The sequence below is a fragment of the Bactrocera tryoni genome, chromosome 4, assembly GCF_016617805.1.
Source record: "Bactrocera tryoni isolate S06 chromosome 4, CSIRO_BtryS06_freeze2, whole genome shotgun sequence".
In the NCBI taxonomy this organism is placed as follows: Eukaryota; Metazoa; Arthropoda; class Insecta; order Diptera; family Tephritidae; genus Bactrocera; species Bactrocera tryoni.
Genome location: NC_052502.1, coordinates 4,926,304 through 4,945,191, shown reverse-complemented (window position 1 = coordinate 4,945,191; position 18,888 = coordinate 4,926,304). Strand labels below are relative to the sequence as shown.

Genomic DNA, 18,888 nt, shown 5'->3' with positions numbered 1-18,888 from the left:
ATTCGATTAACATACACATTACATTTATTTAGGGGTATTATCAGGCACATTCAATTTCATTGCCTCTAGTGGACGATAAGATTTTACTAATTGCCGTCTTAACACCTGCAACTGAGTTTTGGATTGTGACTAATAAACCGATGTGCGATAATATTAGCATATATATTTACCTAATCCAATTCCGATTGGCGGTAAAAAAGGAGCTTTAGCAACCAACTTTCATTACATATGAGAAAAGTGTGTTAAATAAAATTAAATAAATAAAATACGATATTATATTTTCCTTAAATATGCATTTCACTTTAAATCCTACTTCCCATATATGCCCACTTATTTAATTTGGAGGAATTCCAATAATTAATTGTTACAGTTTGCAGGTGTTTTAAAGCCTTGCGACTCATTTTATGGCTACGTATACATATGTATATTTGTTTATAAGAAGTTGGTATGTTGTTGTACAAACACACAAATAAACGAATATTGAACTAAAAACCAGCTGCTTATCAGGTAAAAACCAGGTGTTTAATAGAAAAACCTTTAATGAACAATACAATTACCGAAAAAGTGTAGATGTATGTGTTAAAAGTGAGCTGATTACATGGGCATTTATTGCTTCACTTACGGCACTCTTATAGTGGATGAAGTTCATAAATAAGTTAGCAATGAGAGACACAAACTTTTCTGAAGTAATTAATTACAACTGGCAGGCTATAATCTGCATTGACACCCAAATTGATATATACTTATCAGAGAAATTTGCTCTAAAAACTGTGTTTCTTTTCACCATGACCGTGCCATATTGCTCTAATATATTACCAATTTAGGTGTCTTTGCGGGCGATAGAGATTAGAGTCATCCTCCAACTTTTCCATATCACTATTGTAACACGATTTTCGAAATAGGTCTCAGTCTCGGCGATTTCTTTCCAACGGCCATTGCTTTGAGGTTTGGGACCTGTTGCGGAGAAAACGGTGGATGTGCAACAAATTCGAGTCCAGATTCATGGATAGTACTTCCAGATTGGGAGGTGTCTATCGAAAACTTTGTGTTCAATATTCTATATATCTTTAATTTGCATTAGCAGACTTCAAACCAAGCTGCGGTTTGTTATGTTGCCGATACATATTTCACATTTACTACTCTTACATTCTTTTTTGCCATGCATGTAGCTTTTGTCGCGATTCGACTTGCGAAGTCTTATATCCTATAGATACAGGATTTGTCCGGATAGTAATAGGACTAGAAAGGAAAATTATTGGACCAATCGTTACAATTCTTTAAAAACTTTCAAAATAGGCTCCTTCTGCGTCGATGCAGCGCGATTGAGAGCCGAGGTGCATGCTGGATTCCCGTTCATCGGCCTGTTTAGGCAAGGAAACAAAAGAAGTCCTGGGGGCCACATCTGGCTGGAGGAACAAATTCATGGTGAACAACACCGTTGATGTTAAGAAAGACACACACGAGTCACATTATCGGTATTTGCCGAACTCTGCTTGATTGTATCAAACGTCTCTGTCGCAGATTTATCGAGTTTCACACAGAATTTAATCACGTACCTCTCCTCTAACGAACGCTGCATTTTCGGCTTGCACAACTCAGAGAAACACGACGCGCGAAAATGTTTGTCGTGACTCTCCAGGTGCTCGGAGACTACTGACCAGCTGCTCGTGCGTTAGCTAGGAACGCCCTCTACCGAATCCAGTCGGTCGAAAGAAAATCAATCCTATTACTTTCCGGACATACCCTGTATTCATCTACAATATGCTTATGATAAATATTAGATTAGCCAGTCAAACTGTCTTTTTATTCTGAAAGGAAATATGGTCTATGGACAACTATTGTGGAGGGGCGGCTCTTGGGCCTTATGAGGGTCAGATTTTCGAAGGGTTTATTAATTTTGAAGGACTTGGAGTAGTACCCTCAACCTCTTCTTTCCGCATACGTTTCAAGCCACTTTTTGAACTCGATTCTTGTACTTATGAGAGATATTTGATAACTTCACAGTTAGACAGTAGTTTTTTCGGACCGAAATATGGTTTCTATAGAATAAATTTAGAAAAAGAATTATTTCATTGTTCAAATAAATGTATAAAATTATTATTTCCCTATAACATAATTGCAAATGCTTTAATGTAAAAGAGGGAAGAGACATTTTTTAAATTTTATTTCTCTCTTTCGGCACATAACTGTACCTAGATTGGTTTGAGTGTTTGGGACAACTTAAAAACAGAGCTTTTTCAACGCGCCTAGAATTATGCAACGTATTCTCAATTCTATTAAACTAATAAATACTTATGCAAATATGTCTACATACGTCTGGACAAACGTACATATACATACATATGTATGTACCAAAGAACATAAAACATTTGTTTATACATTCTCTGGTTACTACACTTGGAATTTCAAATTGGCGCCAAACAGCGAAAAGAAAGAACGACTGGCTGGCTGTTGTACACTCGGTTATAACGTAAGCGGTGTTTACGCCATTTAAGAAGAAAAGAAACAAACAAAAATTTATATCTATTTAATATTTCAACGACCTTCGGAAATTCTCGTCGCACTAAATTCTAATTTGGCATAAAATTTCCGATTTTAGCGATTACAGGTCTCATTATTTTGGGTAGTCGGAAAAGTCTTTTCGTATTTTGTCAATAGATGTCGTTGCAGTCGTATATCTCTAGTGCTAACAATCGTATTGTGTCATACCATATAGTGTTGGAAGGGTGAGGTTTTTAGTTTCATTTAACCAAATTAAAATTTAATTCGGAGAATTTGAAAAAAAGTTACAGCTGTTCAAACTGAGTGAAAATAATGAAGAAATTCGCTATATTTTGAAATTTTTGTATAAAAAAAGGTAGAATGCCACGTTAGCCACCAATGAAATGAAGTTTACGGAGACGATGCTGTATCAGTTCGTGTAGCACAACAATGGCTCGCTCTCTTCCGTTCTGGAAATTTCGATGAAATTATGGAAAAGATTGACCAGGACTGTCACATGAGCAGCCATGACATCGCTAAGGAACTTAACATTCATCATCAAATGGTTTTGAACTATTTAAAAAAGCCTGGCTACAAAAACAAGGTCGATGTTTGGGTACCACATGAATTGTCTGAGAAAAATTTAATGGACCTAATTAACACTGCGATTCTTTGCTGAAACGAAATGAAATCGAACCATTTCTGAAGCGAACGGTAACAGGAGACGAAAAATGGATCAAATATGACATTAATGTGCGAAAAAGATCATGGTCCAAGCATGGTGAAGCTCAACAAATGATCGCAAAGCCAGGATTGACGCCCCGAAAGATTATGCTGAGTGTTTGGTGGGATTGGAAAGGAATCATACACAAGGAATGCTCCAGCTTGGTCGAACGATTGATTTTACATTTTACTGTCAACAACTGATGCCAACAGAAAGGGATTCGTCTTCCATCAGGACAACGCTTGATCACACACATCTTTGATGACTTGGCAAAAACTGGGAGAGCTTGGTTGTGAAGTTTTGATGCATCCAACATATAGCCTTGACCTTACACCATTGGACTACCATTTGTTTCGGTCAATGCATAACTGCCTTTATGGAGTAAAGTTGGCTTCACTTGAAACTTCTGTGAAAATTACTTGTCGTAGTGTTTCGACGAAAAACCGGAAAAGTTTTACACTGATGGGATAATGTCTCTAGTGGAAAAATAGCAAAAAGTGGTCGACCAAAATGATATACATATATTTGGTTCATTAAAGTTCATTATTATTATTATAAATATAAAAAAATTAAGTTGAAGTTTGATTAAAAATGCGAAAAGACTTTTTCGACTACCCTATATTATTAACTAGAAAAAACATGTCTGGCCGACCCAGACTGTGATGCAAAAATTGAGCGACAGTTTATGACCTTTTTGACAGTTTTGCCAAAATTCTGTGCCAACGATCACTTTATAATTTAGAAAACTGTTAAAATACCAGTTAGTTTTATGGCAACAATTGTTAACTTTTCTCTCCTACCAACCCCCATGGTACCTTCCGAAAATGATGGCTAAGAAAACAACTGCTTTAAGATAAACTAAATTGCATTTATATATATCTTCTCTACAAATAAATTATTAAAATAAAACAGATTTGCTGCTCGAACTATAACATGCAGCGCGAAATAACTATTTGTGGAACTCTTAAAACTATAAAACTAATTATATACATATCTACATAAACGAAGATGCGGCACACAGCGACGCGACAATAATCTAACAGATAAACTTATTTTAAAATCATTGCTTAAAAATTCGAGTTTTATAAAATACATTGTAAAGTAAAATACCATAAAAGATAAAGAGATTCGTTATTCAAACACGAATAACATGGCAACGCTAACGGTAGTAAAATGCACGAAAATAATACAAAATTTAAACAAATGTAAAAAGTTCAATGAGGAAAGAACTAAATGAACCACAACCCATTTAAGTACATCACACACAGCCTTTCAACTGCTGCTTGTTGTGGCAATAAGTTTCGGATATTTTCATATCGTAGCTTTAAATTGCCGAATTAATGTTAATGAAAATTAAATTAAAATATCGTAGAAATATGGTGTTAACACAGCAGTCTCTTGGTTTAGCGCTCTCCCTCATAGGCCTCATTCATATGACCATTTCCTCGATTGCTGATGTAAGTTTCGCGCTCAGCTTCTCTTTGCTTCGGGTTGTTGGGCGTAACCACGACTTGGTTGGCCTCAGGGTCCTCGCCGTGCTCCGCATATTTGTATGGAATGGTGAGTAAAATGAAAATTAACATGTCGACAATCATGAGGCCTGCAAACAGTGCGAACTCAGCGGCCTAAGGAAGGGAAATAAATATTTGCTTAGATATTTTCTGCGAAAACAAAGTGGTGCAAAGAAAAGACTTAGGAAACGAACCTGTGATTCGAAGAATTTCAGTTCGGCTATAACCACCACCAGCATATTGCCGATGGAGACGGAGAGCAGCCAGCAGGCCTGCAGCACGGACGTCATGCTCGGTGGCGCTTGGGTGTAAGAGAACTCCAGACCCGTGACAGAGAACATGATCTCAGCAGCTGTGATGACAATAATCTGCGGCAATTGCCACATCATGTGGATGCTGTTAGGTGGTGTTATCACATGCGTCTTGGAGGTCTACACGTAGGAAGAGAAAGAAACGATAGAGCGAGTAAAAATCATTGCGGATCAATGGTATTAATAAGACGCGCTTATACTTACGTAACCATCTTTGAGACTGCCTTGCACCAGCAAAGCGTAAACACCACCACCCTTTGTGTTGATGGTGGCAATCTTCGTATCGGCCATTTTCAGCTCGCTCTCACCGTGAACCACATTAACCACTTGTGAGGCATTGCGCAAAATAAGTGGCACTGCCGTCTCCACGGCATCGGTCAGAGTGAAGGCACTGTCCTCGGCAGGCACATTCAAAAGCACGCGCACCATGGGATTGCCCAGCTTCGTTTTGCCCGTGGAGTCCATGAACTCCTGCACACCGTCAGAGTAAATAAAATAGCTCGTCTCCTTGCCAGGCGTTAGACGGAAGGTGCCGGAAAAGTCCTTACAACGTTTGTCTGCCGAGGTGGCGTTAAATGGATATACGATTGCTTTCGGCACTGGCAATGCTTTATTCTCCCACAAGTCCAACGGTTCCACGGCACTGGAAAGATTTGGCAACTCCGTCGTGAAGCGGTAAGCGCACGGCATGCCATTGTAGATGCGTACGTTGGCGCTAAGTTCATGCAGCGGTGCCGGATCAACTTCATTCAGTTTGACTTCAAGACCAGCGGAGAGCAGGAAGGCAATGGCGGCTAGTAAACCACCAAGTGTGAGCTTTTGCAGTGGTCGCTTAATGCCAATCTTAGCCAAAATCGGATAGAGCACGTACGTGAACAGTGGAATCATGCCAAGTATGAGTAACGGATTGACGACCTGCATCTGATCGGGTTTAATAACATAACCAAAAGTTTCGCCATTCATGCGTGTCGCTTGAAAGGTCCAACGTGAGCCTTGCTGATCGAAGAGTGCCCAAAAGACGGGGAATGGCAAAAACAATGTTAAAATCTTCAACAATACTTTGGTATCAGCGACCATTTCTTGACCGGACTTCGCCTCGGCATAGTCCAACCAGTGTTTGCGTGGATTCGTTTTACGCTCGCGCCGCCAACCACCAATCGCATCGGAAATACACTTCGACACACCGAATATCATGTTGCCAGCTGGTGGCTTAACCACGTAGAGCTTGCGGCCCGCAACGAAAATGACCACCGAGAGCAACATGAGCATGGCCGGCACGCTGAAGGCGAGCGAAAAACAATTCTTATCGCCGAAGCAATGCACATCCTCACGGAGTATGGGTGTAATGGTGGTCGAGATGGTGGAACCGGCATTAATGGCGAAGTAGAACAGCGAGAAAAATGTGGCCAGCTGCTTGGCTTGTTCTGGCATGCGGAACTGATCGCCACCGAATGCCGAGACGCACGGTTTGATGCCACCAGTGCCGAGTGCGATTAGCATGAGACCCAGTATAGTAATTTCCCTATAATTATGTTAAATTAATTTTTATAGTTTTCAAAAAAAAAATGTTAAGTATACTTACTTCACAGGTAGCTGCAGCAGCGGTATGGCGCCCACCGAAACGATCACGCCGCCCAACGCATACACCATCGACAAGTAGAGAATCGTTCTGAATTTACCCAGCCAGCTGTCGGCGATGATGGCGCCAACCAACGGAAACAAATATATCAACATGGTGAATATGTGGAAAAGCACAGTCGCCGTGTCCTTGTCATAGTGCAGCTTCGTGGTGAAATACAGCACGAGTATGGCTGTGTGAGAAATTGCCAAAGTAAAAGAAATTAATATATTTTTTTGGGTTGAGTTCAGTGAAAGTAGGTGAGTTCATTGACCAAACACTTACTTCGTAGGCCGTAGTAATTGAAGCGCTCACAGAATTCATTGCTGATAATGAATGCCACCGACTTGGGGTACTCCGACGGCTGAAAGAAAGAGTTTCAGAAATTGTTGAAATAAATTTCGTAAATATTTACGAGTACTATGAATTGCAATGTTTTTTTTTGTTGTTTTGTTATTTTGTTATTTTATTATTGTTTTTGTTATTTTTCTTTTTGTTTTTGTTATTATTCTTTTTGCTTTTTTTTCTTAATTTCTGTGCATATACACATGTGTTTGTGGCTGTACGCGTTCGTCTGTTTTGACAACAATTAAAACTGGTTTCGGCACTTGTGACCGAATATTGATTGATGAGCGTACACACACATGTATGTATGCAGGTGTGTGTGATGTATGTGGTGTTACAATGAAAAGATAAAATAAGACAAATTTTTGCGCAAGCATCTTAGAGCAGTGAGACCATACTATTTGTGATTACTTTCTGCTTTTTGTCTTATGGAAATATTTGCTGTAATTACACAGTTTCTGATGACTAAAAGCTGATAACTTATTGACATCTATTTGCTACGAATATTTAAAAACAGTGAAGTATTTTGAAGATCGTTTCATAAAACCAGAGAATATTATTTCACAAGTGTTTGAAGCGATAATTATAGCTGCTTGCAAAGTTATGAACGATTCTAATATTCAATCATTCATAACTTTAACAGCTGCTATTTAATTACAAAATTAATGTAATTAGATTCCAATAAATTAAAATATGCAAACTACTTAGCGCGTGGGATGAACGTTTCATTTGACTAGCTCGTTGCCGCCGCAAAATATATATATATAAAAGGGCATAGATACTCGTAATCATTAGTAGATCAAATAACTAATCATATCAGCATCTCAACTAATTGCAAAAACGGCACACCGTTTTCATATTCAAAATCTAGTTATTTTACATTAAATTTCATGATCACCACAATTTCATTAGAAAATTTAGCATTTATATTATGAATTTCACCACAACACTTTTGAATATCTGTTCTAGTCCGAGCCGGTAACCATAACCCATACAAAAGTTTATCGCAAAAAAGTTGATTTATGGTTAAGGGGAATGTGATTCCCTCAAATGAATTGGCAATTGACAACAGTAATTATCAAAGCTTATTGCAAAAACAATGCTGCGAAACAAGTTACGGAATTCAAATAATTAGTCTTATAAGACGATGTGGATATAATATGAAGTATGGGTGTTAATGCATGAGCACAAAGCTGAATTGTAAATAACGACAGCTTGTATCTAATATTTTCAGCGGTTTCTAAGAAAATCTCGCATGCAAGCAATTAATGCAATTATAAATGCAGCAGCATAAAATGTTTGGTTAAAAAGAGGTTGGAAGGAGTTTGTTTATTATTTATTTGTTGTTCCCTCACAGTTTACGGCTTAATCAAGAAAAACTTCAAATATTGTTAATTGAAGTTAGGCCTAGAGCTTAAGCTTAGAAACGTATGGTCGCCCATGAACGGCTGATAGTTCATTTGTGCCGATTAGTTATTTTACATTTTCTATTTTTATATCAGAAATTGGAACCGAATTTTGGTTCTACAGACCTTTAATTAAAAAATTCTCTAAAAGATTTGTTATACATATACAGAATATTCCAAAAAATTGTTCATACACTTGTGTCATGCACGAAGCGATTCATTCACTTTTACTGAAAATGGTTTCCCCGGAGCGGTCGTTTGAGTTTGCTGCTTGTTTTGCGAATGGCCTCGCGTAAACGACGCATAATACTAATAGAGTATTCCTTGTTGTCAGTTTCGCCAGTCGGAAGTAATTTGGAGTGCACCACACCTCGATAATCGAAGAAAACTATCAACATAATCTTGATTTTTGACCTGCTTTGACGTGGTTTTTCGGCTTCGGCTCACCTTTGCCGCGATATTCGGATAGATCGTCTGTTTCTAGGTCTTAAGCATAGATCCAAGAATCATCCCAAGTAATTATCCGTTTCATGTCATCCTGGTAGTTGGAAAGCATTGGTTCATATACGTCAATGCGACGCTGTTTTTTGAAAAAATTGAGTGATTTTGGAACCAATCGAGCTTTACCTTTTCTTAAACCCAATTGCACTTCCAATCTGCTTTTCACTCATTCCGATATTCCAAGGATACCAGTAAGTTCTCTGACCGTTAATCTTCTATTCTCAAGCTCCAATGCCTTTATTTTATTAATGTGCCGATGATTAGTTGATGGCCGTCCTGGACGTGGTTCGTCGTCAACGCTTTCTCGCCTCTCTTTGAATAACTTGTGCTATTCAAAAACACTTGCACGTGATAAAGAATTATCGCCGAAGTCCTTTTCAAATATTCTGAATGTTTCGACACCAGAAATTTGAGTCCGCAAACAAAATTGAATGGGACTTCTTTGTTGAATAATTTCGCTCATCGTAAAAATCGCCAAATGTACTACTTGTATATGTGTTTCAGAAAGACAAGTGTATACTAAACACAAACAATTATTTTTATGTGACATTTGGCATATACATACATAAGTATGTATATTAGGTTGTCAAAAAAGTCTTGCGTTATTGTCGCTTGTTGGCGCTGAAAGCGCGTAGTTCTAGCTTCATTCATCGAATAGGGTCATGCTATACCTTTTTGGAAAGCTCATTTCACGCGCTAACACGTGTTTGATTGATTGTCGTTTCTTTTAAGTCGTTCGTGAGTTATAGCGTCGCAAACATGGAGCAAAATAAAGACAAAATACGGCATATTTTACAGTACTACTACGATAAAGCCAAAAATGCATCTCAAGACGACATTAAAATTTGTACAGATTATGGACTCGATACAGTTTCGATTTCCACCGCACAACGATGGCTTCAACGTTTTTGTTCTGGTGTAGAGGTGGTCGAAGATGCGCCACGCCCCAGAAGGCCTGTCGTCGAAAATTGCGATAAAACCGCTGAATTGGTCGAAAGAGACCGGCATAGTAGCAGCCGTAGCATTGGTCAAGAGCTGGGCATGAATCATCAAAAATTCATTTCAATTTAAATAAAAAATAATAAAAAATTTAATAAAAATACTGCAATACTTTTTTGACAACCCAATATTATAGGCGGTCATACCAACCTAGAAAAAAATATTTCGAAGAATGGGTTTTCGAGAGAAATTTACATTGAAAGTCTTACTATTTTTTGCTCACAATAGTATTACATTATATATACAAATTGTACGCTATTTCCAGCTAAACAAAATAAACCATTCGACACTCGCAAGTTTACAGCGCACAAGTGTAGTTTACAGCGAGAATTGAAACATTCATTATGTGAAAATTGCGCGTACGGATCCACAATTGTTTTCGAAATAAAATGGTGATGTAACTCGAAAGTGGAAGTGAAGTATAAAAGTATTTATAAGCGTGCATGTCTGCTCGTAAACAAGTTCCTACATAACACGCACGGGTGTATAAAAATAATAATTAAATGCTTTAAGGCGTGCGACTTTCAATAAAAAATTTATTTTAAGGTGCGAAGGGCTTTTTGCCAACAAATTGGATGTCTTATTTAAAACTGTCTGCAACAGTTACGACTAACAGTGTTTTATTTAATTAATACAGTAATTTTCCAACTGTAATTGGCTTAGCGGTTATGCCAAGTATTGTTCGGGAAATTTTAAAATAAATTATACGTTACGAGGTTATGGGAAAATGTTTTCAAGAAATTTTTTTGAGGGATAATTGTATTTGAATTCGCTCCACAAATTCACTTTTTGCTTCTAAAACTCAGATTATATTGATGCGAATAAACATATGTTGATCATATCCGGCAATCTTACTCATAGGCCGATTTTTTCAGATACCTACACTAACAATACCAGAACAGAGTAGCAGACATACCTGAAACTATGAATGATTAAATAGTTAGTCTACATACTATACATGCATACATCCATACATAAACATCTGGGATAGAATGCGTCAATTTTTTCTATAAAATCGTGTAGGCTGGTAATGTTTTACGGATAATTCAGAATAACTTTTCAAAGTGACTAGCGACAAAAGAGAGAGACTTGTTTTTGGTCCCAATTCGATCGAACGGTTTTTAGGTGAAATAGAAATTTTTTTTCTCCGTTTTTGAGACACTAGAATGAAATTTAATAATTTAAATAAATAATTTTGAGATTCTACTGATTGGTATTTGTCGGAATCAGCTTGATCGAACGACTATACACATATTTTCAATACAACATGCAATTGCGAAAATTTCAAATTCCGGTTTTCTGTAAAAAAACCGTAAGAATACATTCAAAGCAAATTATTGCAAGCATAGAATCCGAATGCAGTATAAATTATGTATGCCAACCAAGTTTCTTGGTCAAGGTAAGTGACTGCGAACACAACCACTGCAAAACAAGTGATTTATCAAAACCCAGCTTTTTGTATACAAATTCATTCATTGCTTGTTGTAAAATTACTAGCGCTTGTGACACGAATTTTAATATTTGCCGTGGTGCTTGATGTGGCTTGTGGGTGTTTATGCGGAAGTCAGGCTTTGAAATAGTGCGACATTGACGAATATGGCAAAAAAGTATTAGAAATTAGTGAGCAACTAAAACAAAACTAAATTAACTTTAGCTTAACAATATTAACTAAAAAAGTACCGAATTTTACACTCACGATATATTAAATTTCAAAATGACTTTCAGTTCATAAGAAACTGTAGTTTGTTTATAATGTATTCAAATTACTGACACCTGTATAAATTTCACTCTCAACCGCTTAAGAATAAGTACCACATTGTAAACAATTAACATAACCTGTTATACGTTTCAATTTATATAGAATGCTTGTCGAGTTGTTGTATTTAAGTTAATTTATGCATGCATTCAGCTTAAGACGCTTACTTCCCGCTTTGCGTTCCAACTCACCCGTTTCACCAAACGTTTATTGTGCTGCTGCTGCTCAGCGATTTCTTCGCACTCGGCAGCGTTCACACTTTCAATCAAATCAGCCATTTTGGTAACTATTGCTTTGGCATAAACTATGATTTTAAGCTTCTAAATGCATTAAACTTAACCACTTAAGGGGTAAGTGGAAGCGCGGAACACTCAAAATAACCAAAAAGCAAGTAAAAAATGCTTAAAGCCACTTCAAATACAACAAAATGTTACGCAAGTACACAAAGTTGTAACAAAACGAAAATATTGCTCGTTGTTTGTAGTGCCCTGCCTGCAGCCTTCAAGCTCAATGCGTTTGGCTTGACTTGATTTGACTTAACAACTTCGCGGTCGAATGCAGACTGTGTGGCTACTGCGCATGATTGACGACGCCGATGTGTGGTCTCTAACAGTATAAACAATGCCAATTGGTGTTACTTTTGTTATTTTTACTTTTTGCTTTTATATTGTTTTATTATTGCTTTGCTCTCTTACTATTTCATGAATACTATGCTATGCCAGTGTTTGTCTTTTGGTGTAACCATAGGTTTGAGTAGCTTTGTTTTGGTGAGCAGGTGCAGGGAGAAATGAAAAAAGCTCTAAAAAATTAAATTAAAATATGAAATAATTTTTTTTCATTGAATTTAGCTAGTTTTCTCATCCTCAAGCTTTCTTAGCTGTATACGGTAAAAATTAATTTTTATACCCTGAACAGTTGACTACGAAGTTGGTAACACCCAGAAATGTCGGAGACCCTACAAAAATATATATATGTATATAAATGCGCCAGGTTGATTTAGCCATGTTTGTTTGTTTGTATATATGCGATTTAGTCGAGATATCGGCCTGAAATGTGGCACACATGCTTTTATCCCCAAGGCGTTGCCTGTTTGTTGGAACGGCCGTTATCGGATGACTATAGCATGTTATTGTACCGAAATTTCTTCATTTGCGAAGGGTATCTAGCTTAGGTCTAACCAATGAAAACGTTTTTTCTTGGTTTAAGTTTTTTTGCTCAAATTTCGATAAATTTTATTTTTGGGAAAATATCATTCGATTCATAATTTTATATTTGCAATGGCCCGCTAGACGGTGTCAGACTCAAATTACAGCCAAATAATGTGTTTCTGATAAAAATTCTTCGATAGGTGCTGCTAGAGTCAATGTGCAGTAACGAGCTTCAGACACGATTTTAGAATGGTCGGTATATTTCTATTATCAAATCGCATAAAAGTGGTTTGGTGAAGAAGAAAAATAGTTTGATGAATAATAGAGTAGTAAGAGCTCAAATTGGAGGTTGGAGTCATGTGTATAAGGTCACGGGAGTCAGGAAAGTTCTCTGAATGGCATTCACTTGGGAGTGGTCAGAAACGAGTCTGTAACATATGGCTCAAGCAACCAATAATTAATGGCTAGGTCATGTCATCTGAATGGACGAAAACACTCCAGTTCTGAAAGTATTCGACACAGTACCCGCCGAGGTAAGCAGAGGAAGAGGAAGACCTCCACTCAGTTGGAAAGACCAGGTGGAGAACGTCCTGAATTCGCTTGGGATCTCCAATTGGCGCCAAGCAGCAGAAAGGACGAACGACTGGCGCGTTAAAATTAAATAAATTTCAGCTACTACTCTGGATCAAAAAAAAAAAAAAAATACAACTGAAACTGAGGTACTTTTGGAGGAAAACAAAGAAGAAATTCTTCCAAATTTAAGGAATTCGGCAAAGGAGTAGATTTGAAGTCAGTAGATTTCATATTTCTCCTCAAAGTTTTCCATGCAATAAAACACACTTAGCGATTAATAATATTTAATTAAACAAAAATTATTCCAGCAGATATAGGTAAATAAGCTATCAAGATGACGTAATAATTATTCATTATTATCACACAAAAAGTAAAATCAAGGAGGAAATGACGCTAAAGTGCTCGTCAAAAATACGTAATTTATGTACCACCTTGAAGGCTTCAGTTTATCAGGTGTATGCATACAAATAATAAACAAAAATCGCAATTGCAAGTAAAGCGATAATCTTTCTCTTTATCAGACACCCGTAGAAACACACACACACACGCACGTCTACGCGTAAATAAAAGTAAGTTATCAGTTCGTGATTATTTCCACTGAAAAGAAGTGAATCCAGTTGGCGAATGATTGCACGCTTATAATAAAAGACACTGGGTACTTGACCTTAAGTCACCCCTCAGGCTTGCTTACATACACCGCATATGTAAATCAATCACTTCGGTTCCCCAAATTAATTGGCGCGCAACAACAAAACAACTCAGCAGAACTTTTAGAAAAAATGCGCGAGGAACTGAAGGACCGGCAATACATATTTAAATAAATACATAGGTACATATGTAATATTTTTTGTAGTCACTCACGTGCGGTCAGTGCATCGGCCGCCTGACCCTCATTCCACACGCACAAAAATGGCTTGCTTTATTGTCGATGAAAAAGGTCGTTCATCGATTTGAATGTGACAAAATGTTTACTTCCTCTATTCAGTACTGTTATGGCCCGTAAACACATTTTATAATGTTGTTGTTTTAAATTCTATAGCCCTAACTGTCGTCACTAATTTGAATGCTAGGCAGCAGTAAGGTCACTCAATTGCTGAGGTGCAGGGAGCGCAGGCGTAAACAAAAGACTATGCAAAAGATAATTAATAGAACGCGCCAATAAAATTGAAATTCAATAGAGTTTATTTAGAGAGAGCCAAGTTTATATCGATAGTGAAACGGGCAAAATGTTGCTACAGCATTTAATTAAATTATTTAATTGTCGGACAATATTCAGGGTTGAAATTGAAAGCGGAAGAGCAGCGACTGTCGGAGAAATTGAAAATAATTAATTGAATAAAGGAAGCGAAGGATGTGAGAATGTACAAGTATCTTTATAAACATATTTTTTATTTTTGCTGTTGTTGTTTTTGTGGCAGATTGCATTTTGCAAAATTTTTAGAGACACAAGACACGAATACGTACTTAGATCCCAACCTTTTGAGAATTGAGTTATTAGGTTCGTTAGCAAAAGCGCATTTTGCAATATTTTAAGGGGTTACATGGGTTTACGGGTTCCAAAAAATCAATTTTTTTATTGTCTTATTAAATTCTGAAACACTTCTAGAATATTGTCCAAAATTTTCAAGTTGATCTGAGTAATAGTTTCGGACCTACAACCTTGAGAACTTGTGCGCTCCAGGCTAGCTAGGCTAAGTGCGCCGTCTTTAAGTATTTTTTCTCGAAATTGTGTTTTTGAAGATTTCTCGAGAACTACTCTACCGATCTTCATAAAATTTTACACAGGTTACAATTCCTAAAGACTTGGATGAAGGACTTTTTTTCGACTACTAATAGTTGCAAAATTTTCACTGAAATTTTAATTTTTTGTAAAAATGTCTGCCGAAAATCCAATTGTTTTTCCTTCGTCCAAGTTCTAAGTTGACTAAAAAACTAACTAAAAAACGTATTTTTTGTCAATTTAGCCGATGGTGTAGGAAGTTATCCTGCCAACGAGGGGTCACCGGAACTGGCATCGCAATGGTCGAGTTAAAAATTTTTCTTTTTTCAAAAATTTCAGAATTTATTTGTTAATAGTGTTTTTAAACTTAAAAACATCTAATGAAATATTTCATTTTTTATATGAGAAAAAAGTTGTTGAAAAAAGAAAACCCCTTAAATTAAATATAAAATTCAAGTATTGAGTTGTCATAATGAAATTTGGTAATATACAATAATTGATTTTCGTACTCTCCCATAGAACCCCTATTTCGAATAAAGTCTATCCATCGAAATTTGGTTCAGTTACACTTTATATAAAATTGGTTGGCTTAGAATCGTAACTTTCCCTGGGCTTACCTTCACCTTCTTAAAGATCAAATGGCTTTCAAAATTGTTTTAAGTAAGAGTTTTCTTACATTTTAGAATTTTTAAAATTTTTTTCTGACATTTTTTCAATTTTTAATATTTTATTAATACAACTTTTTTACATTACGGAGAATGTTGCGAGCGTATAAAAATATACAACACACACTTATAAACTGTAAATATGTAATCTGTGCATTTTAATCTAATTTTTACTCGGATCACGTTTGCAATAATTATAAAACTTGTTTGTGTTTCAGAACTAAATCACAAACCGATTTATACGTGTGAACTGAACTTCGCTTGGTATGCCGTTAAAGTAACGATCAACTTTTGTGAGGGAGTGTTAAACATCAGCAAATAATTCGGTTTGCAATATATTGGAAATATTTGAAACATTTATTGGTTCTCCCATAAATCTTACGCTTTGTGCAACATGTCAGCACGTCGATACACTTACGAGGTACCTTCTTATAAAATTTTTGGTGTGCACTGTATACCATATAGTCCATGCAAATGGTAGTTACTTTATGAGAGGATCTACTTGAAATCTGAAATGTCATTAAAACAATCCAAATAGAGCTTTACAATTCAGACCGTCATAAACGTTATTTTTAACAAATAAAACATGTTTTTTAGAAGCATTAAAAGTGTTGAACCATAAAATATGCTGTTGCTAAAAGTGTTATTAATGTAGCATTTAAAGCCCTTATGCCGATTAGATAAAAGTAATCACTAAAACTAAATGAGTCTGTAGAATACTCATGCAAGTATTTACAAAAAAAGTTGCATTGACAAGCATTTTTAGCTTTCTCTGTGTGAAATAGTTGAGTATTTACGATGGCATTTCTAATAGCGTTTGTTATGCGTTAGTCTCGCATTTTATCTCAGCCATTATCTGGTATTTAACTGGATATTTACGATTATTTTACTGTCGTTGTATTTATTTATTATATGTATTTTGCGGCTGAAAATAAGTTTTAGTATTTGTTTGCGTGATTTGGATGATATAATTTTTGTTGGCGTAAGGTCGGCTGCTTAGAAAAGTCAAACACATATTCAATAAACGTATGTGGCGGCAACAAATTACCAAAAATTGTGATTGATGTTGCTTGCGAAACATCAAAATATTCATTTATAACTGAATTAGCTAATTAAAAATTGAATATGCCAAAATGCTTTTAACATATTTTCTTGTTTTGTTGCTTCGTAAAGGCATTAAACTTTGAACACCGAAATATTCGCGCATTTGTAAATAAAATAATTGAATACATACCTACAAATATAAGCAAAGAAAAGCTTTTGTATAACTTCACGTTTGTCGGAAAGTAATTAAAAAAATATTGAAATAATAAAAATGAGATTTTTCATGCAGTTAAAAAACATTATAAGCAACTCTGATGTAAAATTGTAATCAGACAGTAAACGAGAATTTATGCTTCAGGTGGTTATGATCAACACAATTCATTTCTCATTCAACTATAACCGCTACAAGAAAATTTAAATGCTTTTAGTCTCAAGCATAGTAAACAGTATTATCTCGTACCCAAAATAAATAGAAACTTTTGGGTATCCACTCTTATTTTCAAATATAAAAATTGAATATTTTACACCGTGACTATTAAAAATAAAAACAAACTTATTTGGTCTAAGACCGGAAGTCGTCAGCTGCTTGAGATGTATGTATGTAAAAAATCTGATCAAGTAAATGATGATCAGAGGACTTTGCTAATTACTAATCAAAGGTTGTCGAATCGTGTTTGGGGATCACCTACCACAGAGTAAGGACAACAACCTTATAATAGAGTAAGGACATAAACCTTGTAAACCATCTCTGAAGCACCTTCACCTAGAAGTTTTAGTGAGGAATGCTATAAATCGCGTCAGATGAGAGAAAATTATAAACGAATCAATGTTTATCAGAAATGTTAAGTTGCTGAGACATAGAGTTAGACATTTTGGTATCAGAGACCGCAATGAATAAAATGTTAATATAGAAAAGGAGCGTAGAGATACGTGGGTTGTCTTTCTGTCTTGTTTTTTTGCTTTCGACTAGAGTGTTAAGAAAACATAAACTGATAAAAAATTATTATGATTATGCACTAGAAGTGATATGACAATATTGTATGCACTTCTGTGATTATCTAACTAGGTTGCCGTTGGGCATATTTCTTTAGCGATAACTGCAGAATGTAAACGGTTCAAAGTTATGCCTACAGTTTCATTTACGTGAGTTTATTTAATTAGTGTTTCGATTAGGCGCTGCGTAGCGCCAGTGGTTCGTGCTTACAGAGTGTCTTAAAGAGTGTTACTAAGTATGAGCTGTAAGAAAGGCACGTTCCAGAGTCTAAAATAGGCGCGTGTGCTGTGTTACATACATATTTACAAATACCTGCAATATTTTTTGGTTTTTTGTTACAAAATTTGATAAAACACAATTCCTTACCGCTTTTTCCGATATCTTTAAGACGCTGCTAACCATGATGCTGCTGTTTTTCCGTTAAGTCTACTTTGACAGCAACAAATTACATGCAATAATTTTCACAGCACACTTGAGCTAACAGTAATAACGCGCTTTAGGTTCTCAGTCAAAATTTCAGTAAATAAGATCACGTGAAAAAGACACCTCAAACACAAATACTTCACACACGAAAAGTAAAACAAGTTCTTTTAAGTGAAAATAATTAAAAAACAAACACGGTTATTTAAAGGTTAAACGCATAAAAACCAAATTTAAATAAAAATTGCACTGACGGCAGATTGAAAAGCTGCTGTTTAAGGTCACAGCACTTTGTTTGCAGCGTGTAAATAAAATTTAAAAATATCTTGTGTTCATTTCAAGAAGAGTTACTACATCAAAACCAACATTTTCTCAATGCTTTAAAAGTAAAACACAAAAACGAAGAAAAAACATGGAAAATTATTCTAAATATAAAAGCGTTTTCTTTGACGAACTGCAACCGTCAGCACCGCTCAACACTTGTTACACGAATAACGCTGCAGACTGCAATCGCAGCTTTAAAATGGAGGCGGCACCACCAACATCAATAGAGCAGCAGCGCCCAAAGCAGGGCCGGCGACAGCGGCAGAGGCAGCACCTGCGCCAGAGCAGTAGCCGCGGCGCTGACAGCAATAAACAACAAGTAATTGTTGGCGCTCCGGTGAGCTACCA

At 36.3% G+C, this 18,888-nt stretch overlaps 1 protein-coding gene across 1 annotated transcript; it reads right to left on the bottom strand.

Annotated features, from left to right (window-relative positions):
• Positions 1-4,088: 4,088 nt before the first annotated feature.
• On the bottom strand, positions 4,089-18,700 carry LOC120774086 (peptide transporter family 1). The gene is made up of 6 exons (XM_040103418.1): positions 18,163-18,700; positions 6,931-7,009; positions 6,610-6,838; positions 5,232-6,549; positions 4,911-5,147; positions 4,089-4,830 (listed from the first exon to the last, which is right to left on the bottom strand). Exons 1-6 carry the CDS (start codon positions 18,196-18,198, stop codon positions 4,609-4,611), a joined length of 2,121 nt encoding a protein of 706 aa, XP_039959352.1. The 5' UTR covers positions 18,199-18,700; the 3' UTR covers positions 4,089-4,608.
• Positions 18,701-18,888: the final 188 nt, after the last annotated feature.